Raw genomic sequence first — 14,133 nt, forward strand, 5'->3', positions numbered from 1 at the left:
ATTGACACTTGTTCTTTTTTTCTTTATATTTATATTACTAACTATTTTTGATATTGCTACTTTGCAAGTAACCACTTCGCTGTACCGTTTACAACTTCTGGAGAGACCCATCCACTTATCAAGATGTGGCTGGGGGTTATAGCATTTCTTTTACATGACCCATCAATTTAGAAAAGTGTGTCTGGGTAAGCGTCATCGAATATTTATACATTATTTTTATTTGGACAGTTTCTGTTTACCTGGTATTTTTACTTATTGTTGGCTATAACTTTTTGTCTAAATCTTTACTACACTACTCACTGTTTAGCACATGACCTCACATGTGAATCCTTAAAGAGATGGGTGGGGCTGGCTTAAAAGAGGGTGAACAATTCTGAATGGGTGTAGACAATGAAAAGCTCTCCAGTAGGTGTACCAAAACATTCAAGGGCCATTTTCTCAAAAGTTGATCAACTTTCAAAGCAGAATTACTTTAGCATTGTTCCTCAAATACAGTGTATGATATACCATTGTGTAGCTCTGTATCTCTTCTTTTAACCAATCTAAAAAACACCATTTCAAATTTTGATACATAAGACCAAATTAAGGCGGTCATCACATTTGAGCCAGTAAAGGGGGCTGTACAATTCTTGGGTTGCACCACAGAGCAGCAAATATTCTTTACATAATCAACATAAAAATCCCTATACAACTTATTGTATGACTTTTTATACACTATATTAGGCCCAGTCTTTGGAACTTTGGTTTTCCTAGATATGGCTATTATATTGTGATCACTACATCTTAAGGATTTGGATACTGCTTTAAAGCACATTTCTGCAACATTAGTCAAATCAATACATGTTGATGATTTCATTTCTGTGCTGTTTGTAACTAACCTGGTAGTTTGACTGATAACCTGAACCAGGTTGCAGGCACTGGTTACAGTTTCAGTACAACTCTGCTAAAGACAACATGAACAAAACAGGCACTATCAATGTATATTTAATGAGGGGGAAGATGTATATAGCAGTTTATTTATTAAATATAGTTCACTAATTTAGACTTATCCTATCCAGCTCCTCTCACCTGTCTCCTGTCCAGAGGCTGTCCATTTTTCTGATGTTGTCTCTCTGCAGGCTTATCAAACCAGTCAGTGTCCTCCCTCCTCAGGTGGTACGCTACACAGGGACAGAGATGGGGGTAGGGGGACACAAGAGTGGAGGGGACAGGGACACAGACAAAGAGGGGATACTCAATTGTCAAAAACAATATAAGCAGGATGGATGCCCAACTCCAAATAAACCACTAGCCTCCAGCCACGGACCATATATGCACTTATTGTAGATCTAAAGGTATTTGCAATATTTTAATAACTCCAAATCACTCTCTGGAAGCCTTGGCGGAGTCTATGTAATGTGGATGATCAGATCTACGCAGGTGTCTTGGGGTGGGAGCAAGATGGCAATGTGAAATTGGGTATAAGTAGCACCCCCTTACAATACTTTATAAACACATCCTTTGCTCCATGTTTACTGCTCGTAAGTGATCAGTGATCAGAGCTGTCTGGAGAGGTGAAGGCAGCATGGTAGATAACCAGCTACTGTCCCATCCCCAGTACTATCAGATCGGTGAACATTTAAGAGACTGGATGGGGATGGATGTATTTGAACTAGGTATGTCATGCGCACATTGGCATGCAGAGGTCCCCGGTGTGTGTGTGTGTTTGTTTGTATGTGTTTGCGTGTGTGTGTGTGTGTGTGTGTGTGTGTGTGTGTGTGTGTGTGTGTGTGTGTGTGTGTGTGTGTGTGTGTGCAGATTAACAGGTCATGCATAGAGAGAGTGAAACATCTCCACAGTGGGTCAAGGACACAGTAGACAGATTTTAGGTGGAAGTGGAGGAGTGTCTTCGACAGTCACAGTACAGTTCCCTTTGCCCTGAGACAGTGAGGTAGTACATGGTGTCCAACAGCATGATCAGTGTTACATCTATAATTGTGTGAGAAACCCTCGACACATACTTACCTAGTATTCAGACATACCACTGTTGTGGTAACACATGTATGTAATGCAAATGTGAGCCATATCTGAGTGACCTTGCAATAGTGCATGAACATGAATTCCAGAAATGGCATTGATATACACTATATATACAAAAGTATATGGACACCCTTCAAATTAGTGGATTTGGCTGTTTCGAACACACAGCCATGCAATCGCCAAAGACAAACATTGGCAGTAGAATGGCCTTACTGAATAGCTCAGTGACTTTCAATGTGGCACCGTCATAGGATGCCACCTTTCTAATAAGTCAGTTCCTCAAATTTCTCCTCTGCTAAAGCTGCCCCAGTCAACTTTAAGTGCTGATATTGTTAAGTGGAAACGTCTAGGAGCAACAACAGCTCAGCCGTGAAGTCATAGTCCACTCAAGCTCACAGAATGAGTGCTGAAGCGCGTAGCGTGTAAAACTAGTCTGTCTGCAGTTGCAACACACACTGACCGAGTTCTAAACTGCCATTGGAAGCAATGTCAGCACACAAACTGTTCATCGGGAGCTTCATGAAATGGGTTTCCATGGCCAAGCAGCCACACACAAGCCTAAGATCACCATGCGCAATGCCAACCGTCTCCTCGAGTGGTGTAAACCTCACTGTTGTTGGACTCTGGAGCAGTGGAAATGCATTTTCTGGAGTGATGAATCATGTTTCACCATCTGGCATTCCAATAGACACATCTGGGTTTAGCAGATGCCAGGAGAACGCTACCTGCCCCAATGCATAGTGCCAACTTTAAAGTTTGGTGGAGAAGGAATAATGGTCTGGGGCTGTTTTTCATTGTTCGGGCTAGGCCCCTTAGTTCCAACAAAGATAGATCTTAACGCTATAGCATACAATCATTTTCCAGACAATTCTGTGAACTTTGTGGCAACAGCTGGGGGAAGATCCTTTCCTGTTTCAGTATGACAATGCACCCGTGCATAAAGCGAGGTCCATACATAAATGGTTTGTCGAGATTGGTGTGGAAGAAATTGACCTTTGGCCTGAGCCCCGACTTCAACCCCATCGAACACATTTGGGATGAATTGGAATGCGAGTGCAAGCCAGGCATAATCGCCTAATTGCTATTTTCTTTTCTCATTGTTTGTAACATATGACAGATGATGTTGCTGTTACCGTCTCTTTTGAACAAAAATTGCTTCTAGACATCAAAACAACTATTACTCACCTCGAACTGGACAAAGATTTTTTATTTAATGAGTCTGACGAGAAGAATATAATGCTTTGTCGAGACAAGGCCCAAATAGGCCGTCATCCGCAATGAAGAAAATATGGAGAAAAAGGGAGGGGAGAGCGGGGTGCCTTAAAATAATTAGCCGAGTAGGTAAACCACCACAACCCTCCGCATTATTGGCCAATGTGCAATCATTAGACAACAAACTGGACGATCTATGATTAAGACTATCCTGCCAACGGGACATTAAAAACTGTAATACCTTATGTTTCACCGAGATGTGGCTAAATGACGACATGGATAATATTGTGCTGGCTGGCTTCTCCATGCATCTGCAGGACAGAGGAGATATGTCTGGTAGCACGAGGGGTGGGGGTGTGTGTCTAATTGTCAATAACTGCTGTTGCGTGTCTAATGTCTAGAAGCCTTGAGGTATTGCTCACCTGAGGTAGAATACCTTATGATAAGCTGTAGACCACACTATCTACCAAGAGAGTTCTCATCTATATTATTCGCAGCCGTCTATTTACCTCCACAAACCGATTCTGGCACTAAGACCGCACTCAACGAGCTGTATAAGGTCATAAGCAAACAAGAAAATGTTCAGACAGAAGCGGCGCTCCAAGTGGCCGGGGACTTTAATGCAGGCAAACTTAAATCCATTTGACCTAATTTCTAACAGCATGTCACATGTGCAACCAGAGGAGAAAAAAATCTCTAGACCACCTTTACTCCACACACAGAGACGTATACAAAGCTCTCCCTCGCCCTCCATTGAACAAATCTGACCATAATTCTATCCTCCTTATTCCTGCTTACAAGCAAAAACTAAAGCAGGAAGTACCAGTGACTCGCTCAATACGGAAGTGTTCAGATGACAAGGATGCTACGCTGCAGGACTATTTTGCAAGCACAGACTTGAATATGTCCAATGGTATTGAGGAGTATACCACCTCAGTCACTGGCTTCATCAATAAGTGCATCAACGACGTCATCCCCACAGTGACCGTACATACATATCCCAACCAGAATCCATACCGAGCTAAAGGCTAGAGCTGCAAGAGCGGGACACTAATCTAAACGCTTATAAGAAATCCCGCTATGACTTCAGATGAACCATCAAACAGGCAAAGCATCAATACAGGACTAAGATTGAATTCTACTACGCTCGTCAGATGTGGCAGGGCTTGAAAACGGTCATGGACTAAAAAGGGAAACTCAGCCGTAAGCTGCCCAGTGACGCAAGCCTACCAGATGAGCTAAACTACTTTTATGCTAGCTTTGAGGCAAGCAACACTGAAGCATGCATGAGAGCACCACCTGTTCCGGACGACTGTGTGATCACACTCTCCATAGCCAATGTGAGTAAGGCCTTTAAACAGGTCAACATTCACAAAGCCGCGGGGTCAGACGGATTACCAGGAACTGTACTCAAACAGATGAACTGGCAAGCGTTTTCACTGACATTTTCAACCTCTCCCTGACCAAGTCTGTAACACCTATAGGTTTCAAACAGACCACCATAATCCCTGTGCCCAAGAAAGCAAAGGTAACCCGCCTAAATAATTACCACCCCGTAGCACTCACATTGGTAGCCATGAAGCACCCCAACAGATCCACAGATAACACAATCTCAATCGCACAGAATCATTTGGGTTAGGGTTTGGCCAGGGTAGGCCGTCATTGAAAATAAGAATTTGTTCTTAACTGACTTGCCTAGTTAAAATAAAGGTTAAATAAAAAAATACAAAATGTGAGAATGCTGTTCATTGACTACAGCTCAGTGTTCAACACCATAGTATCCACAAAGTTCATCACTAAGCTAAGGACCTTGGGACTTAACACCTCCCTCTGCAACTGGATCCTGGACTTCCTGATGGGCCGCCCCCAGGTGGTAAGGGTAGGCAACAACACATCTGCCACACTGATCCACAACACTGGGGCCCCTCAGGGGTGCGTGCTTAGTCTCCTCCTGTACTCCCTGTTCACCCCATGACAGCGTGGCCAAGCACGACTCCAACACCATCATTAAGTTTGCTGACGACAGTGGTAACAGACATCACCAACATTGATGAGACAGCCTATAGGGAGGTCAGAGACCTGGCAGTGTGGTGTCAGGACAACAAAACTTGGACTGGTGAGGGCAATGTGAGCAAGACAAATGAGCTGATCTTAGATTATAGGAAAATGAGGGCCGAACAGGAGCGGTTCGAGAATTTCATGTTCCTTGGTGTCCACTTCACCAATGAACTATCATGGTCCAAACACACCAAGACAGTTGTGAAGAGGGCATGACAACACCTTTTTCCTCTCAGGTGACTGAAAAGATTTGTCATGAGTCCCCAGATCCTCAAAACGTTCAACATCTGCACCATCGAGTGCATCCTGTCAGGTTGCATCACCACTTGGTAGGGCAACTGCTCAGCATCTGACGGTAAGGTGCTACAGAGGGTAGTGCGTACAGCCCAGTACATCACTGGGGCCAAGCTTCATGACATCCAGGACCTATATACTAGGTGCTGTCAGAGGAAGGCCCAAGAAATGTCAAAGACTCCAGTCACCCAAGTCATAGACTGTTCTCTCTGCTACCGCATGACAAGAGGTACAGGAGCACCAAGTCTAGGACCAAAAGACTCCTTAACAGCTTCTACCCCCAATCCATTAGACTGCTGAACAATTATTCAAATAGCCTCCCAGACTGTTTACATTGACACCCCCCTTTGTTTTTACACTCCCACCCACCACTCCCTGTTTATTATCTATGCATAGTCACTTGACTAATTACCTCGACTCGGTACCGGTACCCCCTGTATATAGCCTTGCTATTGTTATGTAATTATTATTATTTTTTAAAACTTTTGTTTATTTAGTAGATATTTTCTTAACTCTATTTCTTGAACTGCATTGTTGGTTAAGGGCTTGTAAGTACACATTTCACTGTAAGGTCTACATGTTCTATTTGGCGCATGTGACAAATACAATTTGATCAGTGCACGACCTCACTAATGCTTTTGTGGCTGAATGGAAGCAAGTCCTCGCAGCAATGTTCCATCTAGTGGAAACTCTTCCCAGAAGAGTGGAGGGTGTTGTAGCTGGAAAGGGGGGACCAAGTCCATATTAATGTCCATGATTCTGGGTTAGATTTTCAACGAGTAGGTGTCCACATACTTTTGATTATGTCGTGTAAGTACAGACCCATTTAAATGTGGGTCATTCCAGATATGGATTGCTTAACCACTGCAATATGATACGTTTACAGTACATTGCCATCGACATATGGGTCATTCCATGATGAGTTTGATATATGTAAAGTACCATCCAAATATGGGACATTCCAGAAATGGGTTTGATATGTTTGTGTGTATGATACCATCTACATCTGGTCATTGAGCACCATGGGGCGTGGGGTGTTGTGGGGTGGAGGCAGACATTATCTAAGCTACATGGGGTTGGGATGTGGTCTGGACTAGACCGTTCACGCTGCAGCTCTCACCTTCTATGTTCCAGTTGGGGCCTCCGGCTGGGGTGTAAAGTTAAATGTTTAGAAACGGCTACAACACAACGTCAATGAATCTAAGACTTTTTCAGTGGGCTATGTCTCCATCCTCTTACACTTTATATCACATGCACTGGACAAAATCTAAGTCAGCACATGCTTTGTAAGCAAATAAATACATCTTATAACGTTATAGTCCATCAGGGAGTTTGCATTTCTGAAGCGAAGTGCATGAAAGATGTATGTCATAATAGAGCAATTGTGAATAATTGTAAAATGATCTATCACAAATGCATGGGTATTTACTAATATATCATCGCGTTAGATACTGTCAAGACACATGGGGACTAAAGCAGTCTAAATATTAAAGGTAAACTCAGCTATATGACATCACAGTGTGGCGACGTATTTGCCCTTGCCAATTGGCGCCTTTCCTTAACGCATGGCTGGGTATCATATTGCGGAGTGTCCCTTTAACATGGTGCTGCTGTATTAGTGGAGGGCAGGCAGCATTCTAAACTAGAATACTCTACCGTGTCTGATACTCTCATGAAAGATTCTGGGATCATCTCTGTTCAGAGTCAGCATGGAGTCAGTTAGGGCTGGAACCAAGGCAGATAGACACTCTTATTTATGTGGGGTCATATTTATGTCTGCTGCTGATCAACTACTCACCAGTCGGTCATTGGAGTCAGTTTTGAAGTACATTTAAAATGGTACTATATTCATGTCTATGCTATCTATGCTATCTAAAATGAATCCACTTGCATATGAATGTTTATTGGTTTGTGTTTCTGCTTGTTAATGATTTTTTTTAATTAATTTTTTTTAAATATGTAAATTAAATTATGGTCATTCTGAAACTGACTACACTATGCCGGGCCGATAGAAACATAGGAACAGAAGCATAGGGACATATTTAGGAGTGTTGTCCTGGTTAGTAAACACTAAAATGGATACTTCAGGATTTTGGCAATGAGGCCCTTTATCTACTACCTCAGAGTCAGATGAACTCGTGGATACCATTTTTATGTATTTTCATGCCGATTTAAGGAAGTTGCTAACTAGCGTTAGCGCAATGACTGGACGTCTATGGTAACTGCTAGCATGTCTCCAGTCATTGTGCTAACGCTAGTTAGCATTGGCTTGCGAAACAACATCTAACTTCATACTGGATGCTGAGACTAGGGAAGTTGTTAAAGGGCTTCATTGTCAAAATCCCAAAGTATCCCTTTAAGATAGAAGCAAGGACAGCTGTAATTTCACACTTACTCCCCAGGAGGAGATGGGGAGAGAACGCATTCATATGCTGCCAATCAGAAGAGAGCATGCACATTTACAATCCCCTAGAAACCAACATTCATAGCAACCAACGTCATGCAAAAGATGCTTTAAAGCTTTATTGAAATGGAAACTCAAACACATTAATCTCAGAGCAACATGCATGAATACAAAATCCAAAATACCCAAGATGGACAGGGATGAATATGCTATAAATAACTATGTGTGGTGTGAGTATCATGAACTATACTGTATGTCTACTATCAACATGGGTTCAAATCTAAAACTCAAACACAAACAAATAATCTACAACTCCATAATCCTTAGTGAAAAAATGTCATTGCATTGCAATATGAATGTGAGTATAATGCTCTCTGTATTATTACTGCTGTAATAGTAAATGTGTGTATTGCTGGCCAGGAGACGAAGTGAGGGAGGCAAGTGCTCTATATAAATGGCTGTCTGCATCGTCTGAACAATTACAGTAAGTAGACCCAGACCCACACATAGTGTGACCATCAGGCCTTTAAACTGGCTGCTACCAGGGGGCCAAGCTCCACAATAGTTCCAAGGGTGCTTGGAAAAGTAAATATAATGTATGTCTATCTAAAGGCCTGAAATACTTCCTGCAAGAGTCAGATAACATTTTATGTATGGAGAAGAAGAGGGGAAAGGTGAAGAAAAAGGAGGAGAGGGAAGGAGTGGTGAAGATGAAGGTGCCTATAGGCTATAGACAGCACCCAGATGGCAGTGACATACTGTTAGATATGCAGTGTGAGTCTCCCGCTCATTCAAATTTATTATCACTCTCTTTTCTTTCTCTTCAAAAGCAGTAAGCAGAGGCACTTAAAGTGTGTGTTATTTATGATCACCTATTATCCACTATTGATATTTCACTGTTCTGTATGGTTTAAAGAAGCCCTGTATCCCATTATACACATTTGGTCAGTGATGAAAGCAGAAAACCAACGTGTAAAAGAAGAGAAGAAAACTGGAACATGCTAATAACATCATAGATGGAGTTAACAACACAGACATGCTGTCTCATACATAACATCAACAGTATTATGTATCAGTGAAGAAAATAAATAGTGTTGCATGCAGACATCAAACAAAACAGAAACCAGAACAAAACACAAACACAGTTACGTGACAAAAGCCACAAAATATGAGAAATAATAGGTGATCAGGAGCCTTCTCAGGCAGACATAAACACAGTCAGGAGCATGCGGTAGCAGCATGTCCAGAGAGTCAGGATGCTGTGACAGCCTCAGGAGCCATTTACCTTCTCAGGCAGACATAAACACAGTCAGGAGCATGCGGTAGCAGCATGTCCAGAGAGTCAGGATGCTGTGACAGCCTCAGGAGCCATTTACCTTCTCAGGCAGACATAAACACAGTCAGGAGCATGCGGTAGCAGCATGTCCAGAGAGTCAGGATGCTGTGACAGCCTCAGGAGCCATTTACCTTCGCTGTCAGACATGGCTCCTCCCAGGTCGTCCATGATGAAGGCTATGTCTCTGTGACAGCCTCAGGAGCCATTTACCTTCTCCCATAAACACAGTATGTCCCAGTGTAGCCCTGGACTCCTCCCTAAACATGTGCTGCTGGACCTCCGTGACAGCCTCAGGAGTGGCAGAGAGTCAGGATGCTGTCAGCCTCAGGAGAGCCAAATGTCCTGGTCTCTCAGGCAGAGTCAGCTGAGATAGGTGGTAGAGGGCCGGCTGAGGCTCTGGCCATGCCCATGGGCTCTCCCACAGGACTCAGAGGGCTCTCCTCCTCTGAGTTCTGAGTCAGCTGAGATGGGGATGCCCGCTCTCCCACAGGACTCAGAGGGCTCTCCTCCTCTGAGTTCTGAGCCACGATGGGGATGCGCCCGCGGCTCTGGCTTATAGGCAGGCTGGTGGGCTTGGTCCTGGCCGCCCCCGTGCCGAACGCTGCGTCCAATGCTTCTCCCTCAATCTTCAGCCTGAGAGAGGAGCTGGAAAGGTCCCGTTTGATGGACAGATCCAGGCCATAGACGGAAGTGGGACGGGAGTTGGGGCGGGAGGAGGGGCGAGAGCGCGTGCCGCTGGGGTAGGTGGTGTCGTCCTGTAGGGTAGTCCTCATGGTGGGTCCCCCCAGGCCAAGGGACTGGCCCAGGTTCTGGCCCAGAGAGCCAGCCAGGTTAGATCCCAGGGAAGAGTCCAGGTACTTCTGCTGCTCAGACAGGTTCTTCCTCAGGCCAAAGGTGATCTCATCCTGGAGCAGTCTGGCTCGCGTGGACAGGTTGGTGACAGACGAGGCTCCAGAGCCCAGGAAGCTGCTGTAGTCTGGCTCCAGGTCTCTGCTCTCCTGGATGGAAGAGAACTTGGTTGTCTTGGGGTCCATCAGGGTTGCCTTCTTCTGGTTCTTGATCTGTTTCTGGTAGAGCACTGCGGCAGGGAGCTGCTTGGCAGCTTGTTTCTCCAAGGTCAGCCGGCTGATGCTGTACTTGTCAGCCTTAGGGAAGTGTCTGTAGCTGGGGTCAGTGGGGAGGTACTGGGGCATGCCCAGGCCTGAGAGGTGCTCCAGACCCTCCGTCCCTCGTCTAAACTCCTGCTTTATCTGTTGCTTCAGGAGCTTCAGCTCATAAGGCTCCTCCATAGAGTCCTCCTCTCCTTTACCGTAGCTGTGCAGACGCGAGTTACCAAGGAACTCCGCAACCTAAACAATGACAATACAATAATTTATCATCATCACAACACCCAAGTGAACAGACAAATGCGGTATAGCAAAATACCAGCAAAAAAACCTGAGTAAAACACACTGACATACAATATGTAACAACATCCCCATTCCACAGAAGAACATCTACTATTTACATATCAGTTACCTCTGCAGTGCGCCTGGCCTCGGCGGCCCGGAGCAGCCTGTCAGCCTTAGACAGGTCCTTATCAGGCAGACTGAACCCTGACCCCAGCCCTGCAGAGCCCAGCGCTGTAGAGCCTTTAGTCAGCTGCTCTATGTCCTCTATCAGAACATAGTTCCTGGCATTGTGGTGGTCGATGTCAGCGTAGAAAGACTCAGCAGATATACTAGACATGGGGCTGGAGGCCATGCTCCTCTCCTCCAGGCCCATCCTTAGTTCCAGGCTACCGTACTTCCCCACCCCATACCCCCCCTCGCTGGAGGAGGGTACGATGATCATGGGCTGGTTCCGGATCACCTCGTAGTTGGTGGTGTTCTTGGACTGGTAGCCTGAGGACTGGGCCTGCTGGTGGGAGTGGGAGGCCTGGGGGTAGGACAGGCTTGGCACAGAGGAGTAGACTGTCTGGCTCTGGTAGGGGTGCTGTTGGTAGAGGGCCTGCTGCTGGTACAGGGTCTGCTGGGGGTAGTGGCTGATGGCCTGGGTCTGGGGGACATACTGGGTGTAGTGGGAGTAGGGACTGGTAAGAGTGGAGTACTGGGAGTCAGCCTCAGTTTCAGGGGGAATGAACTGGTCGAACTCTGACTGTGGAGCTGTCCTGGGTCTCTCCAGGCCGTGGCTGTTCCCTCTGGTCTCCCTGATGTTGCTGACCTCACTGTCCGACATGTAGTCTCTCTCCTCAGCCACACCCTGCAGGTAGGCCCTCTCCCTCTTCTCCCTCTCCTGCAGCAGGGCATCCTTACGACGGTTAATGCCCATCTCCAGATACCTGTTAGAAGGAGAAGATGGGATTGGATTTATACAAGTGCTTTCCAAGTGCTAAAAATGTGGAATCACTTCATACACACCAATGTGTTCTACTCATCTAAAGCATGTTATTGTATTGTAAATCAGAACTGGTTCTATATTGACTTGCCTGGTTCACAAATTGTTAAATTAATAAATTACCTCAGCTTGGCATCAATCTCTTTCTCCTCCTCGTCTAGCTCGGCCTGTTTTCTGCGGAGCTTGGATGACTCTCTCTCCACCAGGTCCAGCTCCTTGTCGATGTCCTGCAAGATCTTGGCCCGGGCCATGGTGGTGTGACGGCCGAGACGTCGGCGCGCTGAGTTGGCGCTGTAGCCTGATGGGCCAGTCAGAGGGTCATCCTCCGGGGGAGGGTTGGGTAAGGTCCTCTTCACCTTCTTTCCAGTGCCTGACGGAGAGCCCTGGCCCTAGGACAGAGGGAAAAGCAATAAGATACGAGATAAGATAGAATACTTAATACTATTGCCAGGTTTATATTCAACAAAAATGTCAACAGCATGAGATGAAAGTGCTTAACTATGCCCACTTTAACGTGGTCATGTTTAACACTATCTTATGTTACCATTATTCTTACTACAGTGACTTACAGAGTAGGTTTCTGTGTAGTGGTAGCCTATCCTGTCTTCGGGGGTGGGGCTGAGAGACTTGGGGTCAGCCAGAGACTTCGGTCCAGGCTTCAGCATCCTAGGTCCGTTGGAAAACCTGGACGGGTCAGTGGTCAGCCTCTTCTGCCCCTCCTCCATGGCCTTACTCGGGGAGAGGGGGGACACGGGAGAGTAAAGCACTTTGGGGGACTTGGGGGCGAGGTCTGCCTTCAGGTAGGCGCTGTAGCCCACCTCTACGGGCAAGTGGCGCCTGCGGTCTGTGTCTGTCTGGCAGCTGAGGCTGCCTCCTCTCTGAGAGTTCTCTGGGGCTGAGATATGTTTGATGATCTCCACCTTAGTGTCCATCTGGATGCTGGGGCATTTGATGCTGCCAGAGTGGTCGGTCTGGACAGAGATCTCTGCCACAGTCTGGATGGCAATGCTGGAGACCTTAGAGCCACCGTGTTTCCCCTCACCACTGTGCTTGCTGGAGCGGGAGCGCCGCCGCGACCTGGTTGGCATGTCCCACTCATCCTCTTGGTCCTCCTCATCATCAGTCTGAACACTGCTGTCTACACCCCTCCCCCTGTGGTTCCTCTTCCTCCTCCCCACATATGTTCTGTCTACTGAGTCCTCATCGTCTGTCTGGACCCCACTGTCCACTATCCTCTTCCCTACCACTCCTGTACCATACCCCTGGTCACCAGGCTGCTTAGACCCTGCCGACTGTTTCCTACTGAGCTGCAGCTGGTCCTGACCGCCAACCTCTCTCTGACCCTCACCGGTCACATACTGCACCCCACCTTCTAGCTGGATGACAGTGGATGAGGTGGTGGACTCATCCCTAACAGGCCAGTACTGACCGCTATCCCCCACCCCTGCATACTGTGCCTCTAGCAGGTTATCTGAGTTTCCTGTGGTACCGTAGTGCTCCTCTAGCTGGTGCTGTAGCTGCACCTGGAGCTGTTGGATCTGCTCTAGCTGTTCCCTCTGCTGGTTGTAGGTCTCCTGCTGTGCTACAAGGTGTGCCTGGTGCTCCTCTTCCTGTTGAACTAACAACTTCTGTTTCAGAGCCTGTAGAATAGAATAGACTAGAATAGATTAGAATAATATTGTTGTCCAGCCAATTGTCCATCCTCTTATAGTAACAGATACATTAGCACAGGAGACATACAGTATACACACACATTCATACCTGCAGCTCCTCCAGCTCCCTCTGCACCATGATCTGCTCCTGCTCGCGGTAGCGCTGGATCTCCTGCCTCTCCCACTCCAGCTCCTCTGCCAGACACAGCTGCTTCAGCTTCTCCAGCTGCAGGAACTCCCTCTCCATCTGGTACTGGGTGATCTTGCTGTCATCCAGGCCGGGGAACATGGGCAACGAGGCCAGGGCCTCCAGAGAGGCTGCGATGGCCTCCAAGGTCTGGTCAGAGTATAGGGCAGGGAAGCCAGTCATGATGTCAGCCAGAGCGCTGGGCAGCAGGTCCTTGGGCAGGCCAGTTCCCAGGCTGATGATCTGGTTGCCAGGGTCAGTGGTGGGGATGAAGCCATAGGGGTATGGAGCTTGGGCTGGCTGCTCCTGGAGGGTGGTGGTAGGGGGAAGGGTGGTGCTGAAGATGGACCCTGGCTGGGTGGTGATGGCATATGTAGAAGGAACAGGGGCTGCTATGGAGGAGTATACCATTCCGTCTGTGGATCTAAGGACACTATAAGCAGGGACCTGGGAATATGGAGCAGTGGATATCCCAGTATAGGCCCCAGCAGCTTTACTAGTGTAGTCTAGAGCTTCACCTGTCATGACGGGTCCAGAAATGTAGGTTTAAGTCAATGAGTAAAACATCATACTGTATATACATGTTCTGTACAAA

General features: G+C 46.6%; 1 protein-coding gene across 1 annotated transcript in view; it reads right to left on the reverse strand.

Moving 5' to 3' along the window:
* Positions 1–14,133, reverse strand: part of LOC135524998 (protein piccolo-like) — a 115,296-nt gene that overhangs the window by 45,256 nt on the left and 55,907 nt on the right. Inside the window, 10 exon segments of the mRNA XM_064952792.1 lie at positions 1,069–1,160; positions 7,240–7,308; positions 9,455–9,507; positions 9,548–9,612; positions 9,647–9,784; positions 9,851–10,672; positions 10,842–11,643; positions 11,823–12,088; positions 12,269–13,339; positions 13,461–14,056. Coding sequence (XP_064808864.1) covers positions 1,069–1,160; positions 7,240–7,308; positions 9,455–9,507; positions 9,548–9,612; positions 9,647–9,784; positions 9,851–10,672; positions 10,842–11,643; positions 11,823–12,088; positions 12,269–13,339; positions 13,461–14,056 — 3,974 coding nt within the window.

This window comes from Oncorhynchus masou, chromosome 31, assembly GCF_036934945.1.
Source record: "Oncorhynchus masou masou isolate Uvic2021 chromosome 31, UVic_Omas_1.1, whole genome shotgun sequence".
NCBI lineage: Eukaryota > Metazoa > Chordata > Actinopteri > Salmoniformes > Salmonidae > Oncorhynchus > Oncorhynchus masou.